General features: G+C 39.6%; 1 protein-coding gene across 1 annotated transcript; it reads left to right on the top strand.

Annotated features, from left to right (window-relative positions):
- Window positions 1-8,168: 8,168 nt before the first annotated feature.
- On the top strand, window positions 8,169-22,811 carry htra3b (HtrA serine peptidase 3b). The gene is made up of 11 exons (XM_026353527.1): window positions 8,169-8,386; window positions 8,485-8,877; window positions 12,014-12,113; window positions 14,261-14,393; window positions 15,315-15,404; window positions 18,336-18,530; window positions 18,631-18,663; window positions 18,904-19,018; window positions 21,635-21,692; window positions 21,993-22,088; window positions 22,186-22,811. Exons 1-11 carry the CDS (start codon window positions 8,362-8,364, stop codon window positions 22,352-22,354), a joined length of 1,407 nt encoding a protein of 468 aa, XP_026209312.1. The 5' UTR covers window positions 8,169-8,361; the 3' UTR covers window positions 22,355-22,811.
- Window positions 22,812-27,366: the final 4,555 nt, after the last annotated feature.

Raw genomic sequence — 27,366 nt, forward strand, 5'->3', positions numbered from 1 at the left:
GGTAGGTCACACCATGCATGTGACGATCAACCCCGAAGAGAATGTGACAAGCATCCCCATCTGGACTTGTTTGCTAACATCAAAGCTAGGTCCATGATTCCAGGCAATCATTGGTTGACAGGGATTTCCCACAAACCATGATTTTATTCCACTTCATCTGTATCTGTTCCAATAACCTTTAAACCCCAAACCTTCAACATCATTAAAATAATATTTACTGTATCTCCCAGAGAGCTCGAAGTTAATATCCTGTCTTGACATTTGGTGATTTTGATATTGTCTTGATTTATAAATGTTCTAAGTAGAATGTTATCCTATTCCCACTTGGAAATAATGCACTTTCCAATGCATCTTGTATGCTTACCTTTTATGACTTCATAAGTCAGCAGGTCTTCAAACTTTCCTTTTCTGCCTTTCAAACTATAGTTTGCCCAAAGAGCATTGGTGCCAATTTTACACATTATTCTGAGTCCCCAAGATTGTGCCCACGCAAGAGACTCAGGGAGTTAACCTAAGTAGAAAAAATAAAAATAAATTAAAAAATACTACTATTTGACCAAGATAAAGGGATTCTACACATATATAACTATATCCACTATAGCTATCAAATTCTATTAACATACATAGCATACAAATACATACAGTTTTTACCCTTTACATATAACTGTCCAAACAACTGCAAAACACGCTTTGGAAACAGACGTTTCAACCTCATACCATTTTATTTCTGTAGATCTGGTCTTCTTTAAGTTGTAGTGCATCATTAACTGGTGTTATTAGTGCTGATTGTAGCATTAATAACATCAAGGTTCTGCACAATTCTGTCCACTTTCATTAGGATTGCCCTGATGTATCTTGGCAGGCTTGTGTCCTCTGTAACAGGTAATATAATGTAACATGGTAATAGCCAAGTGGTTGAAGGTTTTATTTATTTTTTATTTTATTATACAATAATTAATCACACCATATTTACCTTCCCTGATTTGAGTATTAACATTTTTATGCTTATGCAAGCTGTGAGCCAGTTCTAATTATAAAAATTATCTCTCCCTTAGTCAATTTAGTTGCTCCAATTGTTGTTGTTGTTATTATTAACTAGCAATCTTACCAGTAGTCACTGGACTGTTCAGATTAGAGGTTGAAGGACAAGGATCTGTTAAAATAAATTACTATTTAAAAAAATAATAATATTCATAAATGTGCAAGCAATCACCCAGTTAATCAAATATGCAACCAGATTTAGGTCAGGCCCATTAATATTTATGTAATGACATCGTTTAGATCCTTTGGCTATGTATGCCATAAAGGTGGATTTGAAATGAAACTATCAAGGTTCTTGAAGTGTCTGTGATCTTTAAGGTTTTTAAAAAATAAAAATTCCTGGTTGAAATGTGCAGGAATTACAGCAGCTTTTAAACAAAACATTCTTATCAGACATTCACAAAATATGTGAATGAACTAAGAATCATAAATTACCAGTGTTAATACCAGTTTGAAAATAATCTGCAGTCAATGATTACCTGAATAATTAAAACTATAGACAGTTATGTCACTGCTATTGCTCTGCCCTTGCAGCCCGTGCAGCTGGTGAAAATGTGCGAAATGTGGTCCTGAATAAAGCCAAAATGATGACATTTTTGTCACTGTCCAAATCAGTAAAGAAAGCTCGCTCAGATCTGCATTAGTGCAGCTGTTTCAGATCCTTACAATATAAGCAATGTGCACATGTCAGAGCCTACAGAGCCTCAGAACAACTTCACAACACTCTTCATCGCTGAGAATGTAGACATTGTTGGGCCGATGGGTTTATACAGTTGGCTTTGCTTTTTTTACTGTTGTTTTCATTTTGTCTGCCTCCCTAAGACATTTCACAACCTGTGAAAGTGGAATGAGCCCAAAGCGAACTTGCCATTTCAGCTGATGCAAGCAATTCTCAAACGGGAAAGCAGTGCACTCATCAAGACTACGATAGTCTGATTCCCTTTTTTCCTCTTAACCATGTGAGAATCATTTTTCATATGACTCCAAGACAGCACTGATGTATGTAGTCTGCAAGAAAGCGTACAATCATGTCAATAGCCAACTGGCAAAATAGTGAGACACTTGTACTTAGATGGTGCTCTTGCTGTGACTGATCCCTAAAAGTACTGACCTCAGTGTACCCTGAAAACTGAGAGCTATGGATGGGGCATCACAGGTCACACAGTACAGAGTGGTTTTCAATATGCTATTTTCTGTTTCCAGTCCATTTTCCATGAGACTGTGGAGGTCATGAACAACAACAGAGAAAGGAAATTCCAGTCCTGGACTATGGAGCGTTGAGTCGAGACCTCAGAGAAACAGCTGCTGACGTCCGTCGAGGCAAGGACCGTCTTCATGGTAGCGTGGAACCAACCCCAGTCACCACACGCACCACACAGGGCATCCAAGTGACAAGATCTCAACCAAAAGCGGGGCACCAGGACAAGTCAGACAGGTCCAGAGGGTACACCATCAATGTTAGGGAAATGTCAGTGCAATGCAATGGTTTTATTAGTGCTTCAGTGTACATTTATAGGCTTTTTATTAGCTGGACATTGAAGTTAAAATAAATGTACTTCATCCCTGACCTGTCCTCAAAGTCAACACTTCTGCAGGTTTCAAGGATAGTATTTGTTGTCTTGGGTAGCTCTGGATGTCTATGTTCCCTTTAGAATTTTTAAGACAGCATCAACTGCATTGTATTTGACATGAAATTAATTTGTCCACTGAGCAAGTCTATGTCTAAGACCTAAGCTAATTTCATTGTTACAGTTACAATAATAATAATAATAATGTATACTTCATTGATCCCCTTGGGGAAATTTGTTTTGGACAGCTGCCAGACTGAGTCGGCGCTACTACGGGATTTCGGTGTCTTGTCCAAGGACACCTCAGCTAGTAGCCAGGAGGAACCGGGAATCGAACCTCTGACGCTGGGGTCTGTAGGCAATTGCTCTACCACCTGATCACCCTCGAGTGTGTGCATCCCTCTAGGGGGCAACAGAAGATTACTTGATTCCAAAGACCCAGGTGCAATAGTGTCATTTCCTACTCTGTGTGTAAAAACAGTCAGCTGTTTTGTTTTGTTTTTAAGCAAAGACTGAGATGTCTCTGCTGGTAGACATGACATCTCATGCAAAGAGCAGGTTGCCACTGCTGCATGCCATGAACTTTGATCTTGCAATCTTTTTGCTCTTTTCCAAAGGGCATTATATGACTTGCTCAACATTGCAAGTCATATGATGCCCTAAAGGGAGTTTTTCCTCTCTACTGTTGTCTAAAGCTTGCTCAAATGGGATTGTTTGGTTTTCTATGCAATCTTTTATACAATTATACCCTGTAAGGTCTTAAACCTTACACTGTAAAGTGCCTTGAGATAACTGATGAGACGCTATACAAATAAGATTTAATTGAAATTGAAATGAATTGAATTAACCCAAACCTTACATTTGTTTTTAATCTACCAAAATGTTGTGCCACTTTGCTGCACCCTCTGTACTCACTGTGGAGGGTCAAAGGAAAGTTATCAATTAAAATTGTATTTGTCACATACACAGCCGATATGATATACAGGACAGGGCTACCATGTGAGGTTCTGCCCTGACTAGGTGCAGGATCAGAGGTTCATGTAAACAGGAGATTCAGAGACTGAGCTGCAACCTTGCAGTTAGTGGATGATCTGTTCTACATCCGGTGTCTTTGACCCTTGAACAAACAATTTAAGGAGGATAAGTATTTGTTTTCTCAGTAATCAGACATGTGCACAAGTTAGTTAACCATTTCCTCTATGACTGATGTCAGTGCCTCACATTGTTGTGGAGTGTTCTTTTTACAACTTTGCTTCAGTTTATGAGTTTTTTAGGGCATTTGCTTATGCTCAGCTCTCTTAAGGTCACACAACAGCATTTCAATTTGGTTGAGGTCTAGACTCTGACTAGGCCAAACTTTAAATCTTTTATTTTTCAATCATTCTGATGCAGAACATGTTGCTTGAGCCTATTTTGATCAAACTTTAGCAGATAGCCTCACATTTACCTCTAGAATACTCTGGTATAGCAAGGACTTCACGGTCAATTCAGTTACTGCAAGGTGTTCAGGTCTTGTGGCTGCAAAACAAGTCCAAATTATCACCCCACCCCTACCACTTGATGGTCGGTATATAGTGTTTCTGCTGAATTGTTGTGTTTGAATTTTGTCTAACACAGCTTCACTTTGGTCTCATCTGTTCACAAAACATTGCTCCAGACATTTTGTAGTTGTTCACATGCAGTTTTGCGAACCTCAGTTGTGGTTTCGTGTTATTTTATGACAGAAGAGGCTTTTCTGGAAACCCTACTAAACAAACCATAATTGTTTAGTCTTCCTCTAATTTGGCTGTTATGGGCTGACATTTAACATGCTCAGTTACATTTGTTGTTGTTTGAGCAACATGTTTTAGCGATCAGACATAATGCTACACTTGAGAACTTGGGAGACTTCCAAAGTGCCACTATGCCAAAGTTATGGAATAGCCTTCCAAACAGTCTCAGTGTTTAGGTCGAGGCTAAAAATCTATTTATTTAGTCAAGCATTTTTGTAGGTAGATTTGCCTTAGGGAAAGACTCATGGACGTAGAACATTATGGTGAACTGGTATGTTTAGATGCTGTCTTCCTATCACTCAGGTTTGTTGACAGTGAAGTGACCAGTTGCTCTACATCCCAGGGAGCCCTCATGTCTGTGTCCTTCTGGCTCACCCTTTTAGTTAGGCTGTCATAGTTAGTCCTGCCAGAGTCTCTGCTGCACTATACTAAATATACATTCACCTCAAACTTTATCTGACTGTGATCATAACTAACTGTTATCTCTCCTGTTCTCTCTCTTCCTCTCTCTCTCTCTTTCCTTCGTCCTGTCTCTCTGTCAAGCTACACAGTTCTTCCACCCTCTGTCCTCTGGACCTGTCTGACTCGTCCTGGTGCCCCGGTTCTGGTTGGAGATCTTGTCGCTTGGATGCCCCGTGTGGTCTCTGTGGGATGCATGTGGTGACTGGGGTTGGTTCCACTCTACTATGAAGACAGTCCTGGCCTCGGCTGATGTCGTCTGATGTTTCTCTGAGGTCTTGATTTAACGCTTGATAGTCCAGGACTGGAATTTCGTAAGTCTATCTGAGCCTCCAATAACTAACTAATAATGAACTTAAAGAAATGTTATACTGGACTGCCTGCTACCTAACACAGCATGTGATCACCTATATGAGGATGGGTTCTCTGTTGAGTCTGGTTCCTCTCAAGAGTTTTTTCTTGCCACTGTCGCCCTTGGCTTGCTCATCAGGGACAATCTTATTGTTGATCATTTATGATTCATACACATTCACTGTTCATATAAACTTCCATAGTTTCTTTGCTTGTGTAAAGCTTCTTATTATTATTATTAAAAGCGCTATACAAATAAAATTGAATTGAATTGAACAATGGTTTTTGGTGACATAGCCCAACTAATCATTGTGTTTAACTAGAACTTCCTTAGGTAGTTTGGCATTTTATCCGAGATCTTCTGCAACTTCTACAACTGTACCGTCTGTCGAGACTGCTGAGACGAACCCCAGGACTTCCCTGCCCTCACTGCAGACTATCTACCATCGCACAGTACACAGGAGAGCTTTCTCCATCCCAGAGGACACCCCCTACCCCCAACACAGACTGTGCACACTTCTACTCTCAGGTCAAATGTACAGGAGTGTGAAATGCAGGACTTCCAGACCGAGGAACTCCTTTTTAACCTCAGCCATCAGACTTTTTAACAGATTTTCAGTGGGGATAGACTAGACTCACCTATCCCACAGAGTTATGAGACTCAAAGCCTCAGTGCACATTTTATTAACATTTATGCTGTTATTGGTTGGTATCTGTTGTTTTGTACTATAAGTCAGAATTGTCATGATTGCACATTTATAATTGTTACCCAGGTTCTATATTTTATAATGCTGCATATTTGCATTTGTAGATATCTTTGGCATTCACTGTAGACAGAAGGAAGAATTTCACTGTACAGGAAACATGTTTTCCTCACTGTGCATATGACAGTAAACCTTTGAATCTTAAATCTTGAAAACTGTTTATGTTGAGTTCAAATTGTAATCTCAGGCTAAAACTTATTAGCCACCACAGCTGCTCATAGTTTCATTATGTTGCAGAAAAAAAAGAACAATTCAAGCATGTGTGTGTGTGTGTGTGTGTGTGTGTGTGTGTGGGTGGGTGTGTGTGTGTGTGTGTGTGTGTGTGTGTGTGTGTGTGTGTGTCTGTGTGCGTGTGTGTGTGTGTGTGTGTGTTTGTGTGCGCGCGCGTTACATGGTCTGGTCATCTTAAATTGCCCATTCAAGGCGGCAGTAATAGAAGCAGGTCCTCAAATCCCCAAGCTCCAGCAAAGAATGAATGACTTAATGTTTTGGAAAGAAGGAAAAAGAGAAACAGCACAGACTGACGTCTGTAGTCTGAGCACCAGTCACTGCAACAGCTCCATTCACACTTACTGTATCTGTTACCTCTGGCTCTGTGGTTCTACAGGTTAAAGAATAATAACGGAAATCCATTAGTCCCTTCTCTTCTCCTCTGTGCAGCTCCTGAACCACACAGTGCAGCAGTAGGTCAGGATGCTCCCTATCTGTGACCTGTAGAGGATTATGAGGAGGTGCTGAGGGAGGTAAGCGTACCTTGATTTCCTGAGGAAATATAGCTGAGGGGCTTCCCTGACCTGACTGGATATGTTTGTAGTCCAGGTGAGGTCAACTCTGTACAGTGCATCCAGGAAGTATTTACAGCACTTACCTTTTTCCATACTTTGTTATGTTACAGCCTTATTCTAAAATGGACATTCTAAATTATTTTCCTTAAAATTCTACAAACAATACCCCATAATGAAAAAATGAAAGAAGTTTGTTTGAATTCTTTGCAAATTTATTAAAAATAAAAACAAAAAAATTCCATGTACATAAGAGTCCACAACCTTTGCTAAATACTTTGTTGAAGCACCTTTAGCACCAGTTACAGCCTCAAGTCTTTTTGTGTATGACGCCACCAGCTTGGTAGCTTCTTCTTTTCAGTATCTCATAAGATCCAGCAGGTTAGATGGGGACTATCAGTGCCCAGCCATTTGTACAGATGCTCAATAGGGCTCAATTCTAGGCTCTGTTTGGGCAGACAGCCCGCTCAGACAGTCCTGGTGGTTTCTTCTTTTATTACGCTTCCACAGATCTGTGCCTCAGTACAATTCTGTCTCAGAGGTTTAGAGACAACTCATTGACCTTCATGACTTAGTTTGTCCTCTGACATGCACTGTTAACTGTGAAAACCTATATATACAAGTGTCTTTCCAAATCATGTCCAATCGACTGAATTCTGACAGGTGGACAATTATGTTGTAGAAGTATCTTAAAGATGATCAGTGAAAACAGGATGCACCAGAGCTCAATTTGTCATGGCAAAGGCTTTTAATACATACAATAAGATCTCATTTTGTTATTGTGGGGTATTATTTATAAATTTTGAGGAATATAATTAATGTAGTGTATTTTGGAATAAGGCTGTATCATATCAAAATGTGGAGCGAATGTGTGTGAATATTTTTCTGTAGTTATTACATATTGTGTCTGTGTTTACTGAAGCAGTTGAAGTTGAAGGACTTCTTGGGTGAGATTGTTCAATTAGATTTTTGGATTAAGAACACAAACTGGTTATTTTCTGTCCTGCACGTCCAGAGCAGAGGGACAGTATATAGGAGTCAGCTCACATGGCACTCAGCTGTGGTCTGTTTTATCAGGACATATGAGATTTGAGGGCAAGTCTTTAAAGAGGTAGTAATTACACAAGATGAATGACTAGTTTTCCACTAACTAATGCAAACACCCTTCTGTCCCTTCAATCTTTTCAGACATTTTACCCTGTTGTGAGCAGCTGGTCAGCTCCTGTCATTTGTTTCTAATGTTTTAATTTTCTCATTTTTCTAATTTTTAATGAGTCAAAACATTAGAAACACACAATTTTTAGAATAAATGAAATTTGAAAAAGTCAAATGGTCACAGTGTTGTGTTGGGGGCTGAAGTTTGAGGTAGGATGGGACTTTACAGTCGCAGCAACATCTGTGCTCCGCCTCTCCAGATCTCCCACTGTCTGCCCGGCCGGTCTCACAAACCAGTGTCTACTGTGTTTACTGTCTGCTCGAGGAAAAGAACAGGAAACTCCAGAGGAGCCTCTCAGCCTCAACCAGGTCCGGAAACAGTCTATTGATCATTTTCATTACACAAGTCCTAAGCCTGGGACATAGTTCTGATGTGTTCCGTGCGTCTTGGGGATTTGGATTTCCATCTATGTCTGTTCATCCTCCTGACAGTGGTGAGCAGTGAGGGGCCACGGCACACGATCTTCTCCACCTCTCTTTAGTTTACATCAGCTCCAGATCCTATTTAAAATGCACGTTCTCCTGTGTGTAGCTGTGTTCCTGTACCTCAAGCAGTCTGCCTGCACTGAGCCGAAAGCCGTGTGTCCAGCACGGTGCGATGTGAATTCCTGTCCGAGCCCCAGCTGCCCCGGAGGCTACGTGCCGGACCACTGCAGCTGCTGCCTGGTCTGTGCCCAGGGGGAAGGGGATCCCTGCGGCCGCAAGGACGATCTGCCGTGCGGGGACGGACTGGAGTGCAAACAACCGGCGGGGAAACGGTTCCCTAAAGGATTCTGTCAGTGCAAGCTGAGCTACAAGGTTTGTGGCAGCGACGGGAAAACCTACAGTAATGTGTGTGAGCTGAAGGCGGCCAGCAGGAACTCCGTGTACCAGGGACAGGCTGGCATCACCCAGATCCAGAGAGGAGCCTGTGAAACGAGCACAGGTACGATTTACGCACAGGTGAAGATCATGTTAGACTTCCAGACCTCGTCTGATTTCTGAGGTTGGACAGTGCAGTTTATAAGCAACATAATCCTCTTTGTCATGTTCATGTGATAAAACACACCCTCACACTACATTGTTAAAAGTTTGGTTTATGAAAGTCTGAAGCATTTGAACCAGAGTTTGCTTGATACAGTTCCTCTGACATTTACAGGCTGGGGAGGGGATGAGGTTATTATTTATTACCTAGAAAATCTACTCCCTGAAATGAAGCATCTCCCTTTGGAAATGTAAAGATAAAGAGTTTAACATAACTTTATTTCTGCCAACTGGACAAAATGTGCTGATGAAGATGATGTGTTTTGGTGGAAAGCAGAGCAGTTACTCGACGGCACATGTGGTGAGACTGTTTTCTCAGTTGTTGCTTCTAATGTCAACAATGAACATCCATCATCAGTCTGTTGGCTCACCAGTAGGGTGCAGCCTGGCCCAAAAACCCACCACAGGAAGCTGCTTTAAAGAGTTTCCCAACTGTCTCCACATTAATAAGGCTCGGGCTCCAGAGTTTCACAGCACCAATAAACACCAGTTGGGGGCTGGCGTATGTTTCACAGCACGTTCAAGCAGACTTGACCCAGTTTTTTGGAACAGAGCGGACACAGGGAATTAACCACACCTCCAGTAAAAAGGCTGCTATGCTGTTGTGCAGACCTGCTCAGATGGTCCCTCCACCCAAACACAGAGCTTATGTGTTGTGGTTTGGCACACATAGCATGTTTTTTCAGAGAAGAGTTGCGCTGTTTTAAAAGGAGATTCAGTCTCAGGACTCCGGTGTGGTCAGAAAAACAGTTGGATTGGTTTCCTGTAAAGGGAGGTAACTGTGAGGTCATTGCATTTTTGATCCAGTTCTGTTGGAGCTGCTTTATAAATTTAGACTGCTACATTCTGCATTATCTTTGTTGTTCCCCAACAAAAGATAATGGTTTGCCTCTTTAATCTAAATTTCTAAACACATCTGGCACATATTATTATTGCTAGTTGATGTAATGGGTAATCCCCTCATGGTTTGTATAGTATCATAATCATGTTTAAGACACAGTATGTAGTTTAAATATTTCTTTCAGAAAAATATGATACAAGACTCCTGTAAGAGAATGGAGCAGTTAAGAAGTGGTATATACAGTGAAACACAAGTAACATACTATTATTATTGGCCACAGGCCAGTAAAATGTCAGCGGAATCCCAAAAACTGACAGTGGTATATAACACACAGTATCCTCTAGACCAGACTAAACTTTTCAATGCCTGCTTCATTACCAATAAATCTGCTATGAAAAGTTTCTAGTAATAACTACTTTTTTGAAATTCCTCAGTTAAGCAAATAGTTCTATTAACAAGGCAGCAGAGCACTTCCATAAGACATACAGAAAACACTGACCTGTACAGAGTTTGAATCATTTACATCACTTACTGTGGCAGAAAACTAAAATGTATGTGGATGTTCAGAGGGGTGCTTGGGGCAGTGTACAGCCAGGTTAGATTGCCACAGTGTGGCACAGTGTATAGAATTCTATGGAATTCTATTTGTATTAATTCTGAGCAGGCTATTGGACGACATATGGGTAATAGCGACACCACAAATATATTTATTGAGCTCATAATCATTTTGGGTTCTCACACTAACAACAGAGCCACCCATACAGAGCCATACATTTAAGCCTATTTTTGCTTTTAGACAAAAACTTTACTGAGGCTAAAATGAATTGGTGATTTTGTGCAACAGAAAAGAAGAAAGAAGACTGATTTAGCGCTAGTGATGAGGGATTTGGGACTTGAGGGTTAATCACCCATATATTCTTAGTTTACCACGCCTATGAGGATGTAATGCTCCGTTGACGACATGGTGTGTGTGTGTGTGTGTGTGTGTGTGTGTGTGTGTGTGTGTGTGTGTGTGTGTGTGTGTGTGTGTGTGTGTGTGTGTGTGTGTGTGTGTGAGCCAACCACATACCCTTTAAGCCCAGACAAGATAAAGGGGTTGTGATCAAAGGGAAATTAAACAGGGGAAAACAGGAACTTCCTGTTAAAATCTTTAATTGGGATGTGTATTTCAGATGTAACTGATCCTCTGTCGCAGTCAGTAGAGCAGGGATCTGTTTGAGCCACCAGCATGTTGATGAGTGCTAATTCTAACATTTTCAAATAGATGTCCAGAGCAGCATATTTCTACACCTCCCAGAGTTGGCATGAATGAGGTTCACGGTTAATACCAAAGATTATTTCAGTCTTTAGCTGTGATCTAGTGTTTCCGCGGATGTTCAAGTATGTAATGCATGTGAGTCTATGCGTTGTGTTTGTGTCTGTTGGAAAATAAATCTGCTAAATTAGTAAGAAGCCTGTCATGTTTGCCACAGACAGCCACCACCAGTTGCTAGTTATTAGAAGCTGTACTGCCTTATTCAGGGTTTCTTTCATTCATCACAGCCTTGTCAAAATAATAAATATTAATAAAACATAATAATATAGATAGGATGTGATGCTAGTGTAAAGAGGTAACATCTGATTTTACAGACCTTGTTCAGTAATGATTAAGCAGTAAAAGATGTGAGTTACGTCTACAGTGGCAGTTATTAATTATTAGGGTTCACATACTTTTTCCACTATCACTATGAGGATTTTTGTATGGTTGTTCTCAATAAAAATCTGAATTCTACTGTGTAGTGGATCATTGTCAGTGGTTCCAGTCTTACAGTTTTTGGCTCACATGTTTAAAAATCAAGCTTCTGTCCACAAGTGAACAATTCATCCAATTAGTTTATATTGTATTATTATTGGTTATTATTGGTAGGCTGCACTGTAGGCTAACAGGACATTTGATATTAGTCCTCTGTCTTGTGTCTAACCGGTGAAACACACTGAAACAGAAAAAACGTCTGTCATTTAATGTCAAATTCCAAAACTTTAATGTTCTATTTTAACTTATGTCTCAAGTCATTCAACTGTCACATCCCTTTAATTCAGTCTGTTAAATCTGAGAGAGATATCCATGTCTAACTTCCTGGTTTGACTAGTGTAACAATAGTTGATGTCAGTGATTTCTACATATTATTAAAATATCCAATTTTTCTTGCCAGTATAGGTTCTTTTCATGCCATCAGTCCCCGAAACAAGTTCAACTTCATAGCTGACGTGGTGGAGAAAATCGCTCCTGCTGTGGTCCACATCGAGCTCTTCCTCAGGTACTGGCTATATGTTGTCAGGACTGTATTACTGGCACATCATTTGAATATTATCAGGCTATCCATTATCCATTCTTAATACACATTTCCCAAAGGGAATAATAAAGTATGATACAGCCTATACATACATCTTACTACTGTGGGTAATTTCTACCTGCTCTAACAACAGGTACAAAGGGTAGTCATCACATGTCAGACTTCTGTTGTCATTGGTACAATACAACACAGAGCTAAAACTTTGTTGAATTTAGGTGTAAAAACTACATAGACTGTAAGACTGTAAGACCTCAAGGTTGGAGTTAGGTACAAAGACAGAGTTGGATAGGATTATGTAAAAGATCGTAACTTAAGTTATAAAAAAGTAACAACTGACCATAGCCTTGATACTTGGTTTGAAACAAACTGGAGTCTCTTTCAAATTACTTTGTGTAGATGCTGTTTAGATGCTGCCAAATTATGATGGTAATTAATATTCATACCCATAGTTCCCATTGAACTATGGGTATGAAAACAACTGATAACCACTGAAAACTGAAACTGACACCACCACCAGACATCACTTCAGTTATTAGTTACTCTAAAGAGTCTTTCTCAAGATTTGATTAAAATTTGTTACTGTCATCTTGGGATGAGGCAGAACAAAGATGGTTTGGCTGGAGGCATCTTCTATGAATTCGCTTCCAGTAAAGGTGCCTCTGTCAGGAAGTTCACAGCTGAATCTAGATGACTCTGTATAGTTTATTTTAATGAGAACCATACCACTGACAATAAGGTCACCCTGTTACACCAACTGATGTCAGCTCAGTTTGGAGTTTGAACTTTTAAGTTAACAAAAAGTCAACACAAAGTAAGATTGTGGAATGATGTATGTGTGTCCCACAGCCACAGGACAGTGCAGAAGATTAGGACTCATCCAGTGCTAATATACAGTACAGCATATGTTGGTCCTAATTTACAATAAAATCAATGCAGCACTAAGCCAACAATCTTGTCATTTTGATTTATTATGACATTTTGGATAACCTTGTAACATTTAACGTTGATTTTTTGTAAAACCGCTGGAATTAGAAATTCATTTCTTTCCAGGTACTCTTTCCCCCTGTTGACTAAAAGCTGTTCACTCAAGTTCCGCCTTTAAAGTCACCTTTAAAACATTTTTCATTATCAGTGATAAGAAGCAGCAAACCATAGCACCACACATGATATAAACACGTATTTAACATAAAACGTATGTGAAAATCATTGTTGCTCGGATCCCAACACAGCAACAAAGGTAACACACATTGTTCTTCTCTGAAAGCACAACACAACACTTTGCCTTTAATGAAACATATCATGATATTATGCAACAGGAGGTCGACAGCATTTGCATCCTCTTCTCTGAGCAATTCCCTGATGTTGAAGAGATGAGGATGCCCACAGAAAGTTAATCATTATTATCATTGTGTCCATCATCTCAGCATACTATCTGACAGGCTGGAGCACAGTACAAGCTTGGGAGCTTGGGATTATCATCCCTTTGATTCTTGCCACAGCTCCTCTCTCCCTACTATGACAGGGACTCCATTTGTGGTTGTGGAAATCAGTTGTTTCAGCTCAAGTCCTCTTGTCATTAACATTTCTTTTATGGCCAGCTAGATGTCCTCCCCTCTTCTATTGGTCCTAAAAGGTGTGACACCTTTACAAAACTCATTCTTCTTCATGTTGAACAGCTGAGCACTGTCAGACACATCCGTGGACTAATCTGTTGCTAAATTCTATGCACAGAGCCTTATGCGCGGCTTCATGCAGCTGCTCTAGCACATCTCTGGCTAATATCTTACTTCTTTGTGGCTGATGATGCAGACAGAGGTATTTCTTTAATTTTATCACAAAGCTTCTCTTTTTATTTTCCTTAAAAAAGGGAAACTACTGAACTCAGAATACCCTGTGAGTTCATTTGAGATACAGGGTAATTCTTTATGTAGCTACAAGAACTTCACTGGCAACACTGTAAGTGACTTACTCTGCACCACCCTCAATCTTCTTACTCCTCACCACAAACCCGTGTCAGGACCGTTGCTCAGTTCTGAAGGTTGCAGACACTGACATCAGGTCACAGGCTTGAGCCAGCTAACAGAATTAAGTGTTTTTTTCTTACACCAAAGGCATCCTCTCTTTGGCCGGAACATCCCTCTGTCTAGTGGATCTGGGTTTGTGATGTCAGACAACGGACTGATTGTTACCAATGCCCATGTAGTCTCCAGCACCACTCCATTGTCCGGTCATCAGCAACTCAAGGTACAAATCCTGATTTGCCACCGTGATTATTTGTCTTTTTGATGTGTCCTATTCTCAATCTTTTCAACTAAAGCAAATTGTAGTTAAATACACACCAGTCACCCACCCCCAACTGGTGTTATTGTTGTGGTGGACAGGGGGAAATGTAATGCTCAACAGGTGTTAGAACACACTGCATGTCACACTTTGCTGCTTATGGGTCTATGTAGCCACAGACCAGTCACAGTACTCCTGCTTACCCTGTCCTCCACACAAATAAGACCACCAGGAGGTTCTTAAAGTAATATTTCAACATTTTGTGAAGTATCCATTAGTTTTCTTCCTTTCCACTAGTGCGATGCTCTCACTCTCTGCTCTGTCTCATATCTCATGTTAGGGACAGAGCTAGAGTCTTGACATGGTTAGTCTAGCTTAGCAAAAAAGACTAAAAACCGCAAGCCTGACTATCTCTGAAAGTGTAATACAGTTACCAACACATGTGGCATCATCTATCTCATTTGTCTAGATATACATAGAAATGTAAAAACAGCAATAAATGGTTAAGGAGATGCATAGTAGAGCTGAGTGAATTATCAAGTCTGTAGAGTCTGATTCTATAAGTCTGTAGAGTCTGGATGGGGACCTTTGCTGAATGTCATATGCACTCTGTTCCCCTATGGTTTCGGTCTTCCACCTTACTAATGCTATCAGATAATGTGTGAGAAATGTGAAGAAGTTCATTTTTTGCACACAATGCAGCCTGTAAATCAACGGCCTAATGGTGCAACTACAAGTTCAGTACATGTATGGTCTAGTACAGAGACTCTAGTCTCCTAAAAGGAGGTTGTAGCAATAGGTATATAATACACATAATACTATGCTATGGCATATGTTACATTTTAAACATTCTTAATTTCTTCTTTATTGCATTCTTGACTCAAGGTCCAGATTCATAACGGTGATGTGTATGAAGCCAGCATCAGAGACATTGACAAAAAATCAGACATTGCTACCATCAAAATCAACCCAAAGGTGAGTTGACAAGCCTTAGGCAGGCAGCTGCCTTGTTCAGACATTTTCAGGTGCATAGGTGTCAAAAGTTCTAAAAATATTTTCACATTGTATAATGGTATCACATACTGTGTGTTCTGTAGTATCTTCTTAAAACAGCTGGTGGCTGCTACATTAAAATGGAAATACTCTAGATGCTTGGTGCATTATTTCATACATATTTTCTCCAAATTCAGCCAGATCTTGGACGTGCCTCTCTAAACAAAATATGTGTTTGCTGGTTTGAGCACTACTTGGCTCACAGCAAGAAATTCTAAATGGTTCAGTTTCAGCTCATTTCTTCAATCTCACGCCATTTGTGTGATCACCACGTGTTTTCACTCAGATTTTCTTTTCCTCCCTTCATCTTAACTCAATTCAATTCAATTCAATTTTATTTGTAGAGCGCTTTTTACAATTGACATTGTCACAAAGCAGCTTTACACAACCAAAGAACAGTACATGAACAGTGTATGTGTATGAGTCATAATAATCTGATTGTCCCTGATGAGCAAGCCGAGGGCGACAGTGGCAAGGAAAAACTCCCTGAGAAGGCAACAGGAAGAAACCTTGAGAGGAACCAGACTCAACAGGGAACCCATCCTCATATGGGTGATTACATGCTGTGTAGGCAGCAGGCAGTCCAGTATAACAATTAATGTCTTTTAAGTTAATATGGAGTCCAGTTAGTTAATTGCAGGCAGACTTGTTCCATTCCTTGACTATCGAGCGTTGAGTCGAGACCTCCAAGAAACAGCTACCGACGTCCGCCGAGGCCGGGACCGACATCATAGTAGCTTGTGACCAATCCAGTCTCCAAACGCATCCCAAAGGGCAAACGGTGGATCCAGGCGACGAGATCTCCAGCCAGAAGTTGGGCATCAGGACGAGTCAGACAGGTCCAGAGGGCAAAGGGTGGAATGACGTGTAGCTCGACAGAGAGACAGGAAGAGGGAAAAGAGAGAGGGAGAGGGAAAGAGAGAGAAGAGGAGAGATTGCAGTTAGTTGTATTCACAGTCAGATAAAGTTTGAGGTGAATGTATATTTAGTGTAGTGCAGCAGGGACTCCGGCAGGACTAATTATGACAGCCTAACTAAAAGGGTGGGTTCAGAAGGAAACACAGACATGAGGGCTCCCTGGGATGTAGAGCAACCAAACACTTCACCATCAACAAACCCAAGTGATCAGTGAGAGTTGGGAAGACAGCATCTAAACATACCAGTTCACCATAATGCTCTACGTCCATGAGTCCTTCCCAGATCTATTTACTCAAATGCTTAACTAAATAGGTAGGTTTTCAGCCTAGACTTAAACACTGAGACTGTGTCTGAGTCCCGAACGCTATTTGGAAGGCTATTCCATAACTTTGGAGCTTTGTAAGAAAAAGCTCTGCCCCCAGCTGTAGTTCTTAGGATACGAGGTACTGACAGGCAGCCAGCATCCTTTGAGCGAAGTAGGCGTGGTGGATCATAAGACACTAGCAGTTCACTTAGATACTGCGGCGCAAGACCATTTAATGCTTTAAATGTCAAAAGTAGAATTTTAAAATCAATGCGAAATTTCACGGGGAGCCAATGAAGTGTAGATAAGATAGGCGAGATGTGATCGTATCTTCTGGTTCGAGTGAGGACTCTCGCTGCTGCATTCTGAACTAACTGAAGCTTGTTTATGCACCTGGTTGAACAGCCAGACAGTAAGGCATTACAGTAGTCCAACCTAGAGGTGATGGACTAATTTTTCTGCATCACTTAGTGACAAAATATTCCTAATCTTGGCAATATTTCTGAGGTGAAAGAAAGCTGTCCTGGTGATATTATCTACATGAGCTTCAAATGAAAGACTGGAATCTAGAATCACACCAAGGTCTTTGACTGTTGCACTAGATGTAACGGAAAGGCCATCTAGAGTTACGGTGTGGTCTAACATCTTGCTTCTAGCTGCAGATGATCCTATAACTAGTACTTCTGTCTTATCAGGATTTAGCAGAAGGAAGTTAATTAGCATCCAGTCTCGTATATCCTTTACACATTGCTCAACTTTATTAAGCAGTTTGATCTCATCTGGTTTTGATGAAACATATAACTGTGTGTCGTCAGGATAACAATGAAAGTTAATACCATGCTTACGGATAATGTTGCCCAGAGGAAGCATGTAGAGGGAAAAAAGCAGGGGGCCTAAAACTGAACCCTGTGGAACACCAAACTCCACTGGAGAGCATGTGGAGTAATCGCCATTTAGATCTACATACTGATAACGATCAGTCAAATAAGACCTAAGCCAGGAGAGGGCTGTTCCCTTATTTCCAACAACATTTTCTAGTCTGTGAAGGAGAATACTATGGTCAATAGTATTGGCAAAAGTGGTAGGATTAGGATAAACGTGACACAGATAAAATGAAAACTAAACTTCGTATAGCCAATATCATATTTTTGTACTTCAGCAGAGAAAACTTCTAGTTAGGTTAGTGTAACACTTTACAATTGGCCGACACTGTTGTAGATAAGAACTCTTATGGAAACCATCCAGCTATAAAAAGCACACAGAGTTACATTAAAGGTTACTTCAGAGTTATCAATAAACAACCTAGGGGTTCAAACTAGTCCATACCAGTGCTACATTTACACTGGATAAACTTGCCTATGAATACTTTTTAACTGAAACCAAAATCACATAATCCTAAAAGAATGAAACCCATTTTTTATTTAATGGCTTGGCACTTCCTGTTTGTGATGTGGGATTATTCATCATTATTCATTGATAGCCACATTTAATTTAAAAAGGTTTTTGTCAGTCCAGGTCTATAGTACAAAGCAGGTTATATGTAGTTAAATTGTTGTATTGTGGTTCCTCAAATATTCTAAATCCTAATACACTGAATCTTACCCTGGTCCACTTTGTCTACCTCCCTCCAGATGAAGCTGCCTGTACTGTTACTGGGCCACAGTGCAGACCTGAGGCCTGGGGAGTTTGTCGTTGCAATCGGGAGCCCCTTTGCCCTCCAGAACACAGTCACAACTGGTATTGTCAGCACCACCCAGAGAGATGGCAAGGAACTAGGCCTCAGGGATTCTGACATGGATTACATCCAAACTGATGCTATTATCAATGTGAGACTACAGCCATCCAGAAAACGTGCTCTTAGTGAAATTTGTTGTTAGTGCAAAAATGTGAAATAGTAAGGAATTGATTTTTTTTTCTCCTTCTTAGTATGGGAATTCAGGGGGACCTCTTGTCAATTTGGTAAGCTTCTGATTTACATGACTTTCATGGCTGCTATGAAATGCCTTTCTGTGCTTAGGTCTTCTCGTAAAAGCTAGACTATATTTGTGGAAGTGCTCGCTTTGCATTGGCAGACACAAAGGTTCCTTGTGCTCTCTTTCCAAATGATAGTAAACTGAAACTCTTTACTTTCTTTTAACTCACTAGTTTGCCTAGAAAATGAAATTTGTTTTTTAATGTTGCCATGCTATTTTATTTGAGGATGGAGAAGTGATCGGCATCAACACTCTTAAGGTTGCAGCTGGAATATCATTTGCCATTCCCTCCGACAGGATCACTCGCTTCCTCAATGACTCCCTTGGTAAGCATAACAAAGGTGAGTGTGAAGCCCTTTTTAGGCATATATCACATATATATTATCATTAACTTTTGATGATTAGCTTAATTCTTCAAAGCATGCATTTGACAGAGTGACCCCTGTTGACCGATGACTGACTACCTCATAAGTCAGTGTTTACTCACAGTGACTTTAGTTGAGAAGTGAAGAGAGCACATTAGATAGAAGCACATTACTTGTTCTTGTCAATTCCAGTTTATAAGGTTTTCATTTCATTATCAAAACAGCGTATGATGATTGAATAAATAGTTTGAATAAATGTGTCAGGTACACAGTTTGCTCTGGACCTCATACCACAGGATTACACTCCTCCACACATGGTTTGTTCTTTTGTTCATTCATCATTTGTTTCACTCTGGACTTTGCCTCTGTTTTTCGGACTTTGTTCCCTCCCGTTTATGAGTTTCCTGCCTTTTCCAGTGACTTTCGTTTGTCACGTTGTTTTGTTGATTTGTATGTTAACTGTTTTTTTGCCTGTGTTCGAGCAGCTATTTTTGTTGTTACTTTGTATGTCTAGTTTACTTGTTAGTTTGTATTTTGCCTGTGTTACAGCCGTGGTTTTTCGTTGTTACTTTGTTTCATTATAATCGTGCTTGTTTTTTGAAACAGAACCAAAGAGGAAACGCTCCAAGATTACAAACTTATCCACTGATTCGGACCAAAGCAAATGCACTAAGTTGTGTACAGAGTCATAGCCTAGTATCCCCTTCACTCTTGAATGACTTCATACATTTCTTTACACATAAAACAGAACTATTAGAGCAAATATTGTAAGATCCTCTCTGCAACCAGCATTGTTGGATTGGCATGTACAACAATTAATTTGTAGGAGTGCTTTCACATCTACAGGCTTCATTTTGTTTGAATAAAACTCAAGTTTATCTTCTCTTTATCGTGTGGTACTTGCACGGTGGTTGCTAGGATACGCAATGTCTGGCGAACACTAGTGTGGCCCTTTGGTGAGAAAGCATTCTGAACCAAAATGGGACCGAACGCTATGGATCGCATGATTTGAGGACTTCGGGTAGTGTCTAGCACTTCATTTCATTATCATTTGTCCACCAAAAGCCTGCTGTCTGATTAATCGCGAACAAACGTGGATACGTGAGAAGGTGAAGTGCCTCGCCGACACCAGGTCTCATGATTCTGCAGGCAATGTAACGTAACAATAAGCATTTGGTATACTAGGTTTTTTCTCTGTGTGAAAAATGCTCCAAGTCTAAGGTGTGAAAATACCCTAAGACTCACTTGTACTTGTAGACTGCTTCTTCCATGTAGATCATGCAGACTTCATTTCAATAAATAATAAATATAAACCATTCCGATTGCTTAAAGATGTTTAACTTTTCCATGTGAGATCAGATCAATCTGCCTTTTGTAAGAGGCTACATACCACAGGCTTAAGGTTGCTGTAGTCAAACCTCTACTCAAAAAGTCCACTCTTGACTCAGGGGGTTTAGCTAATTATAGACAATATTCAATCTGCCCTTTATCTCTAAAATGCTCTGTGACCATCTGCTCAGAATGAACCTGTACAAAGATTTTCAGTCAGGATTAAGAGTACATCATTTACATGCATGCTCCTAATGAGACAACAGATGGTGTCCCCTCCCAGGTATAGACAAGGACATCACTGATCTTCCGGACAGCTTGAGGTGTTGGATAGACAATGAGAGAAACATAATGTCCCAAAGGTGTTCTGTTGGATTTAGGGTTCAGGGGGAAAGTCCATGGTATAATCTCCTTTATCCTTCAGGACCCACCTGCATACTCTCAACACATACCACACACAGACCAAGAGAAACCCAGGACCCCCTGCACCATTGAAGGGTCTGACAATGGATTTCATCAGATACTTAATAACACTTATGTTGCTGTTATTTAGCCTGTAGAGTTCTGTGTATTCCTCCATGAATATGCCTCCACAGACCATCACTGACCCACCACAAAACTGGTCATGGTCAATGATGTTGCGTCAATGATGTTGCAGACAGTATAACATTCTTTAGCCTAGACCCTTTCATGTTAGTCACATGTGCTCAGGGTGAACCTGCTCTCATCCGTGTGTGCTGGGCAGTGATGGCAGTGTGCATCCTGGTTCTTCTTACACAAAGGAGCAGACACAGGTCCTGCTGATAGGTCCTCCTACGGCCATGTCAAGTTCTTATCTGTAGGGTCCAGTTTTAGTCTCTTGTTACCAGTAGTGACACTGGTCCTAGCCAAATGCACTGTTGCACACTGTAAGTGCAATGGAATATTTTTATAAGGGTGACACATTACTTAAATAAGGTACCAAAGTCAAATGGTACAGGTTTGTTATTTTAAAGAAAAAACGACCAGTTTAATTCACAGGCATTTTGGATTGTAGGAAATAAGATCTGTAGTTGACCAAAGTTTAATCTTTCAACCCTTGTCATCTCATTTAGATAACAAACCACTTTTAGGATAAAAGTTTATGTAAAACATTTTTAATATCTGAGTGAGGTTTATACTGATTTATTTCATGTCATAGTCTCCCACCTTGAACTGACAGGGAAAGTAGAGGCTTGACAGTGATGAAACACACATACAGTGACTAACCACAGTCTCTTTCAGATGTGCGGTCTATGAAGAAGCGGTTCATTGGAATAAGGATGTTGACCATCAAACCAGAGTAAGTCTGAACGAATTACTATTATTTTTATGTTGGTAAATAGAAATGTGACGGTAACTTATGATGTTGTCCATACATGTTGGATTTTGTCAAAGCATCTTACAATTTACCAACACCAATGCCCACCTCAGAACATTTTTTCACAGTAACAGCTGTACTGTGTCAAACTATTTTAATTACATTTAGTTATTTGGCACTTAAAGTGCTTTAAACAGACCTGTTTCAGTTTCATAAGTGCAATATTTTTTAAGTGCAGAGAAGACTTATTTTTAATAGAGGGTATGTATGTATTTGTACCAGGTTAATTGAAGAGCTGAAACAGCAGAACCCAGACTTCCCTGATGTTACCAGTGGAATTTATGTACATCAGGTTGTTCCTCACTCACCTGCTCAGAAGTAGGTTTCATTTTTCCATTTATTCTTCAAACAACAGTATGTAGTTTGCTTGTTATTGAATATCTACAAGTACTTCTTCATTTCTTTCTGGTTGCAGAGGTGGTATCAAACATGGGGACATTATTGTCAAACTGAATGGCAGACCTCTGATGACTACAGCTGACCTGCAGGGGGCACTGCAGGAAGAGACAGCCCTACTACTTGAAGTCAGGAGGAACAACGATGACCTGCTCTTTAACATTGAACCTGATGTTATCATGCAGTAGGCCCTGAAAGCTAGATCATTTTCTAATGCCCTTATTTTGTGAATGAACCTGTTGGTTGGTGGAGGTTCTTCGCTATTGAAGTTATGTCAAGCGCACACATCTCCCGATACCTTTTTTACTAGCTGTTCATTACTATGTAATTAGCATTTTATTACCCTACAACAACACCAAACAGAACTTACAGAACTCCTTTAAACTGTTAACTGCGTGTGTTTTACACTGATTTCAAATTTTCAACCTGTAAACACATTTACATGCTGCACAAGCACAATGATGCATTATAAAATAAAAAACAAAGTTGGAGGAATGTACTGTGAAATATGTAAAGTAAATTCAATACAATTAGAACACTAACTTGTCTCCTTAATTGAGGCATGATGGTTTGTTTCCCAAGTTGCTACTTCATCAGGTGAGGGACAAGTTGAAAAATAAAGCTCTGAATGCCTTTGAACTCTCATTTGTATTCAATTTAGTTTTCTTGACAGGATATCTGAGTTCACCCAGAAGGTTCCAGGTTATTTCCTCCAGGAGATGTGGGGGCAGATTATTGCAACTTTGGCAAAAAATGTTAAACAAAAACCGACACCAACAAATGCTAAGTTATCACAACTGTGACGAATAATAAAGAGGATAATGACATCAAATCTGAGTTTATAAAATATATTCAAATACAAATGTTGGGCAAATGTATCAATTCAGTTACCATCAGCTTTTATCACTTACTGTTAGAGTTCCCTAGTGCAATGATTTGTCAAGGTAAACAGCAGATCTGTGGTTTCTCGCACCTAGAGGCTAAAGCCTGCTCAAATGGGATTGTTGGGTTTTCTGTATCATTTTTTTGTATAATTATTCTATGTAAGGTCTTAAACCTTACTCTGTAAAGAGCCTTGAGATAACTACTGTTGTGAATTGGCACTATACAAAAACAGCTGAAAAGCAGTTTCACAATAAACAGAGTTACAGTTGTGTCAAAGCCTATTATCAACATTGTTATTTCTGGTGTCTCTAATGCTTTACGTTGTCATTGCACAACAAAATGTGAACCACGTGCATGTGCATTTAATTCACTGTAAACCATTCAGAATATACTGTAAGAGTTTTCGCTGCACTCACGCTGCTTGGTTCATTGTTAGTGCTTTTATGGTGAAAAGATATGCTTATATCATAGTGTCAGAACCAAATGTCTGTATGTGCTTTACCACTAAGGCTTTGCCTTTTGACCTTTTGACCAAATAGCAGTAATGATAATAAATACTTTTACTGCATTGTGCCAATGCCCTTATAGGAACAAATAAAGTTCAATTGAATTGAATCATGTAAATTCTTATTATTCCTAATTTAACTGCAAGACAAAGCAGTTGTGAGTGTTTTTGTGCGTTAATTAATTTCATAAAAACACACTATCTGTAAGATTCACATACCACTTTAAACAGTTTTTTTGAACTTGCTAGCTTGAACTAAGTGAAGTAACATTAAGTCAGTCTCATTACTAAAGTTAATTTAGCATATCGTTCGTGTGACAGTCGGAGGAATTTAATTTTTATGTCATTATCGGCCAGTTTTAAACAAGTTTTCTGTTCTTCACTTGCAAATGCAGAAGCTTTGGTGAACTTGGAAGCTACGAGAAAAGGAGCCGAAGGCAGGGACAGAGAATAGGTGAGTGTGCTTTAAGATATATAACGGCTTTAAGAGTCGGTTAAAAATGGTAGTAAAATACATAGATAACTCCTTGTTACTTATACAGAACTTTAGGTAGTGGATGGTGGAGAAGCCTCCGGTTTAGCAATAGCTTCGCTAGCCACACTTAACACTAGCAGCCTTTAGCCTCGCTTCGTATTAAAGAGAATGGCGACACTGAGGCACACTGGAATTTTCCAGACCAAACATGAAACACACTTATGGCGGGGTAGTAATGAGGTGGTACTACATTTACTCCGTTACATGTACTTGGGTAACTTTTCATTTAACTGTAGTCAGCTGTGTAGATTTATTCTAGCCGCTAAAATAACAAATAAAAAACATAATAATAAAAAACTATGTTAGATTTGATATGACATTGATGTCAGCAGTCATTTCAATGCCTTTATTATTGAGGACCAAACAGACACCTTCAGCCTGATCTGTGTTGATGACCTGGTGTACTACAGACCTTACGGTAGGCAATTTTCACATGGCAATGATGACAAAATATACACTGTCCCATGCTGTAATTTTATTTAACCCCCGTTACAAGTTCAGTTGTTGTGTACCTAGCTGTTTAAATACAAAATATTTTTGTGTACATTGTTGTATTGTATTATTTTGTAACTGATAGGCATGTGGGGTGGCTGTATTGGTGTCACAAAATTAACACTAAGTAGTGTTGATAATATTCAACACTTGTGTTGACGTTAGAAAATCAACACTACTTAGTGTTAAATTCAAACACTAACACTGTTGTTAAATTTTGTCCACACTCGCTCAGTGTTAGTCAGTGTTAATTTTTAACTCCATACGGGGTTGAAAGAACACTGAGCAAGTGTGAAACATTTAACACTTCAAAGAGGGGAGAAGGGAAGAAGGGTTTTATTACAACCCGGCCCAAAATACAGGGGACGCTGGGAACCAACGAGAAGAGGGGAAAAAACAAACAAAACAGGCACGACAAAAGCAAAAGAAAGTAACAACAAAAACATTAAGTGGGAACTGCTCTGGTAAAAACAAACTCTGTGTTTCTGACCCAACTTCAGAATCAGCCCCTCTTTGAGCTTTAGTGTTGAAGTGAATCCAGCAGCCCCTAAAGGTTGGAACTCACACACACATATACTGGTTTGTCTGCTTTAGTGAAGACTGCTCCATCAAAAACAAACAAAGGACCTGGGCCACAGGGCCTCCATCCAAGATGAGGACCTGGAAGGAGAGAAAGCATTAGGGGGTGAGGGAGAACTAAAGGTTACATGAATGAAGTGATTTTCAAAATAAATACCATGCTCTTGTCAGCAAGAGTAATTACCTTTTGGTGGCCAAAGCAATGACCAAGGTGAACTTTATAATGCCCTGTTCTTGTCAATGTTATATGTCAGAATCGCCTAGAAGGAATTTTATTTGCTGCTTGTTGTTGTTGTTGTTGTGTTTTGTTGCCTGCTGTTCTTTTTTCTCTCCTCTTTCCTCTCACCCGCCTGGTTCTGCTGGAGGTTTCTTCCTCTAAAAGGAGTTTTACCTCTTCACTTCAATGCTTGCTGGACTGAGGCTGTTGGGTAAGGCTTATATATAATTATATATACAGTTATGTTTTGTAAGATCTTAAACCTTACACTGGCACGATTATCCAATTGGACCCATGCAGACACATAACAGAATATGAGTCTGGAACACCATGTATGCACTATAAACTACAACCTCAATTGTTGGCAGAGGTATACAACCTCAATGTGGTAATTATAGTTTTAAAACTCCACCATCACCACATTTTCTCTAGACAAAAATCAATTTATTAGCAGCTCATAAAAGGGAAGGGTCAGATTCAAGGAACCTTGATCATAGAATCTTTTATTAATGATTGTGACTAATGATGTGTATGGGTTGGTGGGGTGGGTTGTCTAAAATGCAAGATACCAACAGATAAATTGTACATTGTATACAAACAAAATCTCAGCTCATCAAATCAATACTAGATTGCAGCTGTGGCCTTAAACCACACACCTCACAAATAGCATACCTTTCGTGAGTCAGGTCAGCTCTGCCATCGGTGTGTGAGTGTGTGTGTGTGTGTGTGTGTGTGTGTGTGTGTGTGTGCTTGTGTGTGCGCATGGGTAAGTGAGAGGCAGTGTAAAGCGCTTTGAATACCAGCTAGGTAGAAAAGCGCTATATAAGTGCAGAACATTTACAATTTCACTATATATAATATCTTCTTCTTCTATATCTATATCTTTATGAGATGGGGAGTTCCTCACACACATGCACACAGCTGACTTGTATTTTTATTATATTGATTATCTTTTTATGATTCAAGTCCAGTACCTTGAATGGATCAGCTGAGTTTAAAGGTTATCTTGATGTGAAATGTCTACATGCTGCTCTCACAATTAAAAACAAAATCATCCAAGTGATTTAAAATTTTAAAATGTTGTGTAGAACTATTTCTTATTTTTAGGTGGTTATACACTAGACATAATTAAAACCGCTGACAGGCTACAAAACCTCTCGTGATACAGTTGTTTTACTAAAACAGAGGTTATTTTTTCATAGCTCATGACACAGTCAGCACAGTATATTTACATTCCATTTTACTAATTTATGTAGTATTTTCAAGAACTTTAACTGACCTGTGTTACAGTTAGTGTGACACGCCAGGTCACGCATTGTGTAGTAAGGCACACATTGGGACAAGGGAATAAAATCAATTATATAGTTATAAGTATATACAGGAACATGTGAAATACAGGATTTCTTCAAGTCTCTGACTGCCCTGGAGCAGCTTAACAAAAATTGGGACCTGAAGATGTCAGACACTTTTTAAGCCAATCTGATGGAGCCTAAGAGTATCTGTGAGAAGGATGGAGACCAACTGTCAATATAGTCACAGCAAAAAAAAAAAAGAATTTTTGCGCTGTAAAAAGGTTTAGGGAATAGAGTATTGTAACTTTATCTTCAGATTGGTTGTTTTTGTGAGCCTCTGGATTTACTGTATGGCCACTTATTGACCCATAATTGAACTTGGAACTCACTATGCAGCTGTTGCATCTTTTTTGTCAGAAGACATTAGAGTTTATACCTATAACGGCAGTCACAAAATGTATGAACACACTATACTAACATAATAACGTAAAGGTTTGTTAAGGTACTGATCAAATGTCATTGTTAATTTAGACAGGTTTCAGCACTGACCTCTCACCACAGTGGGCGAGACGGCAGAGATCACATGAAAAATAAAAACTTTCTAGTTGCTATGGAAAACAGTCTGATAAGAACTTACCATCTAACTAACACACTTGTAAAAAAGGTAATGATACTGAAACAGCTCATCAAAAAAC

The sequence above is a fragment of the Anabas testudineus genome, chromosome 18, assembly GCF_900324465.2.
Source record: "Anabas testudineus chromosome 18, fAnaTes1.2, whole genome shotgun sequence".
Classification (NCBI taxonomy): Eukaryota; Metazoa; Chordata; class Actinopteri; order Anabantiformes; family Anabantidae; genus Anabas; species Anabas testudineus.

Excerpts from the sequence above, each read along its gene's own strand:
- htra3b (XM_026353527.1), top strand. The coding sequence starts at position 8,362 with ATGTCTGTTCATCCTCCTGACAGTG. Across the intron at positions 12,114-14,260 it reads CACATCGAGCTCTTCCTCAG|GCATCCTCTCTTTGGCCGGA; the intron begins GTACTGGCTATA and ends CTTACACCAAAG. Across the intron at positions 14,394-15,314 it reads CCGGTCATCAGCAACTCAAG|GTCCAGATTCATAACGGTGA; the intron begins GTACAAATCCTG and ends TCTTGACTCAAG.